The sequence below is a fragment of the Papilio polytes genome, unplaced genomic scaffold (genome assembly GCF_000836215.1).
Source record: "Papilio polytes unplaced genomic scaffold, Ppol_1.0 DF822178.1, whole genome shotgun sequence".
Taxonomy (NCBI): Eukaryota; Metazoa; Arthropoda; class Insecta; order Lepidoptera; family Papilionidae; genus Papilio; species Papilio polytes.
Genome location: NW_013527026.1, coordinates 6093799 through 6097995, shown reverse-complemented (window position 1 = coordinate 6097995; position 4197 = coordinate 6093799). Strand labels below are relative to the sequence as shown.

The 4197-nt window shown below is 33.7% G+C and overlaps 1 protein-coding gene across 1 annotated transcript in view; it reads right to left on the bottom strand.

The window, feature by feature from the left end:
* Window positions 1-3983: 3983 nt before the first annotated feature.
* The window catches only part of LOC106106469 (cytochrome P450 6k1-like), a 3315-nt gene continuing 3101 nt past the window's right edge, over window positions 3984-4197 (bottom strand). The window contains exon 5 of the mRNA XM_013287048.1: window positions 3984-4179. Within this exon, the coding sequence (XP_013142502.1) occupies window positions 3984-4179 (196 nt within the window). The remainder of the gene's footprint in view (window positions 4180-4197) is intronic.

Sequence of the window (4197 nt, the reverse complement as noted above, 5' to 3'; positions counted from 1 at the left end):
GGCTGTTGTTATTATCCCTACAGCTTGTTTTTGGTTAAAACTAGGGTATAATAGACTTATGAATGGATAGATTTTATACATGCTAATACATTGTTCAGTATTGCCTTATCAATATTCATAGCACGTGTTTGTCAAAACCGATGAAGGCTGTAAATTCGTCATAGCCGCAGTTAGCGCGGACGCCGTGACGCGGCATACAACGCGGTACATTTGTATGTCGCATATAAATGTACCAGCATTTGATAGTTTATAACTTGAGTTCTTCAGCATATAGTTTTAACTTTTATTATTATCAGAATGTATCGAACATGAATTTACATTTAATTCTGATAACGTAGAGGATGAAAACGACAAATGTAGGGAAACACAGAAAGAAGATCGTGATGGAGTGAATTCAGATATTTATGTACGATACAATTTTAGTTGAAATAGCATAAACATTTCTAAAAACGCCTTTAGTTATAGAAGTGGTAAATAGTTTTTAATTTACAGATATCTAGCAAATAAAACTACTTCAGGAAAATAAATGAACAGAAGTAAGAGCCGGGACTACAGACATTCAGAGCATTTATTAAAAGCGACTTGGAGGCGTATTTCATTTATTTGGATTTTAATTAATTCCGGAACCGGGTTAAGCATCGAACGAATTTCAAAAGAGGCGATTAAATGAAAAGTACATCCAGCCAGCTCTTTTGCTAAATTAATTTTATCTCATTTAATATTTTTAGACTCTTTATTCCTTTCATAAATGAAAAAAAAACTATTAGTTAATTTCAAGTAATGCTCTTGACCCCACAGAAGATCTGCATATATCTATACTCTTTCATATATCTCTATCAGCCGTTATATCTAAATACCCTACTTTCTTAAGCATATCCTTTTTCACACAATCCATCAATACTTTCTTCGGTCTTTTTCTACTTTCAGCTATCCATTCTTACATTTAGTTTTAATATTTTTTTATTATCATCTTTCTGTATATATCCATAACAGGCTAACCTTTTGCATCTGAATTTCAAGTGTAAAATATTGCAGTCCAATCGTTTTCGTTCACGCTTTGTAATAATAAATCAAATTAAATCAGCATGAATGTAAAATCATCTGAATACATCGGCCGGTCTGTCGCACTCTGATTGGTTTCGGTTTTCGAGCAAATTGTCTATTAACATCGACAACAGCTGTTTTTCTCGAATACCTCGAGCAAATTGATTTTGGTACACTGACCTACATTCCACTGGATAGGCTACAAGCAGTAGTATTTTGTGCCTATATGATTTTTGTTTTACCGCTGACGGTCACGTTTGGTAATGGTGTCGGAAACCGGAATAATAACAAATACAGAATTATCTGACAGTAATTCGTTAACTTCAAAATTCATAATAGTTAGTTATATGTTTTTTACTTTTGTTCGAAGATGTTTTGCTTTAGGCCCAGATCGCTAATTGCGCCTTGTAAATAATAATAGCAATATGTATGAGATGGTGTATTTTTTACATAATACATTATGTTCTACAGAACACGATTTATTTACTTTTAAAGAAGAAAATATGCGTGATATAAAATATATTTGACATTACTAAGCACAATTACTTTGAAAACGACGGTTTTCCCTTTGAAGAGCTTTGCTGCTTAAGCGCGAAAACCTTTGTACTTCAAATATAAGTGTTTAATTTCCCCTCTACAATTAGGCGATTGAAAGCTTCAGTGAAGCTTTTCGCGGATTTTACTAACAGTAAGCTCTTTGAACATTTTACTAATTCCATTCATAAAAAAATATTAAATATTTCAAGTGTTCAACATTGTAACATGTCTGTTCCCTATTTACTTTTATAAGATCACCCTAATGAAATAAACCATCTCGTTAAAAGTATAACAAAAAAGTTAAATCGACGTTTCCCATAAACAATTTTAACTAACAAAAAAGTCTTTTTAAAGTTGATGCAATAACCCAGAGATTTTGCAAAGAAAATCTATTTTCACTGAACATAAAACTCTTAGTAATTTATTAAGAAAATCGTGTCATTTTTCGCTCGGAATTGAAACGATTTGTCTGAGTAATGCTGAGAAATATTTTATATTTGATTTTAGCCGCGAATAAAGTCTGAGTTTTAGTATTTTAATACTAAATATTTCAAAGACAGGAAAATTCCGAGAAATAAAGATAAGTGGCTAGCCGCACGATAACTTACAAGGTACCCGTTTTATATAAATGTTTTTATTATATTTGAATACTGTTTCCTGTAACTTAAAAGACATGGCTTTCACGTGATTTCGTCCACGACGGGTTATTATTATTAAAAAAATAACTTAGTATAAAATTGTGTGTTCTTCATTAAGCCTTTAAAGAGATACGTACAAACATCCATCCACACAAACTGAGTAGTATTTCTTTAGTGAAAGTTCATTGTAATTTTATTTCATGTCACGGCATTGATTTACAAACATCAGATATCACAAAGGGCACATTTCTTCAAAAATAGCACAGAAAGGTACAAAGCTTTGTAGAGTCGGCGATCTTAATGACAGGAAGGAGCAAATGCGAACTTCCTTTACTTAACGATGTTTGTTCCTTGAAGTATTCGTAAACACCCCCTGCCTACGACCTTGTCTACGACCTCTGACCTACGCCCACGTAGTAACGTCTACGAAACAATCGCTCGCGTCACTGTTTCCACGTTTCTTTTGTGTAAATTTTAGAGAATTTAAAGCTGGGTTTCCCAAACTTTTTTTGTCCAGGCACCATATTAATATTATTTTTCTTGACAAGGACTTCCTTCTTTGTAAGAGAGGGCGCACACCTTTGATTAAACTATCGCAAAACTGTTGTGCGATTGTCGATTGTTTCGAAGCCAATTCAACTGTTTATTTGCACAACTAATTGAGGAGTGTGCGCCATATAAGCTAGCAGGTATCAAAGCGCGACTAAACATTTGAATTGGCTACGAAACAATTGACAATCGCACAACGTTTATGCGTTAGCATGTTTTTTTCCAACAAGTACTTATAAACTGTTTAATTGATGTGCGATTTCCCTATGGCAAAGTACGAAATATCAAAGTATATCTTACTAATATTATAAATGCGAAAGTTTAGATGGATTGCTGGATGGATGGATGTTTGTCAGAGTTTGAAGCCTAAAGAGCTAAGCGAATTACGCTGAAATTTGTCATAGATGTACAGGATAGTCTGAAAGAACACATAGGGTACTTACTTTTGTTTTTTCAATTCCACGAAGATGGAGTCGCGGATAGCTAGTAAATTATATATTTAATTATGTATATAGTGCCAACTTACTCCAATAAACATAATTATAACTTACGCCATTGTCTGGCAAGTTTCTGAATGTCAATTAAAAGTTATGTCAACGTCGTGTTCAATGAGCAATAAAATTACGAAGGCAATTCACAAAGTAACTGTAATTTTATTGAAAGTTGTGTTTGTATAGTAAAAAGAGATACTAAGAGAACATTTATCTAAAGCCCGCTATACACACTCAATTATAACAGGTTAACTGAAGAGTCAAACTGTTAGCTCTAAGCGTTTGTTGCAGGCTTAATTGCTTACTTACTTATGCATATCATTTATTTTAAATTCTGTTATCACTTAACGTTTTTCTACAATAGTTTTTCACACAAAAAATCTAGTATTATCACGAGTTTGATGAATAATTAACGTTATTTATCCGCATGGCCTTGTTATGCTAATTATAATTTTTACACAGAAAAACGAAGTTCTAATTTTATATTTTTATTTAAGCATTTTCTAATTGGATTTACAAATATTCCTATTTAACTAAGTACTCGTAGATAATAGTTAGTTCGTTTTTATTATTAAAATCGTTGTTAAGGTCGTGAGATTGCCAGAGTTATATATGTTCGTGTTGGGACAGGAAGACAGTCTTTGCCAGGGAAATAAAACGATGTTAAGTATAAAGGTAACAACTACTTTAATAGTAACTGGTTCCCAAATTTACATAGGAGCTCCTAAGTTCTGTGTTTAAATTCAATAAGTAGCGGTTCCCCTGGCGAGTAGAAGAGGCTGTGTCTCTCCACCTGCACGCGGGCAGGCGGCGGCGTGGTGGCCAGGGGACGGAACTTGTACGACGCCACCATGTACGCCAGCGCGCAGCGGAGGTTGATTAAGGCGAAGCGGCGACCTGCAAAAATACATTTAATATTCCTAACGAAGAAATTATTT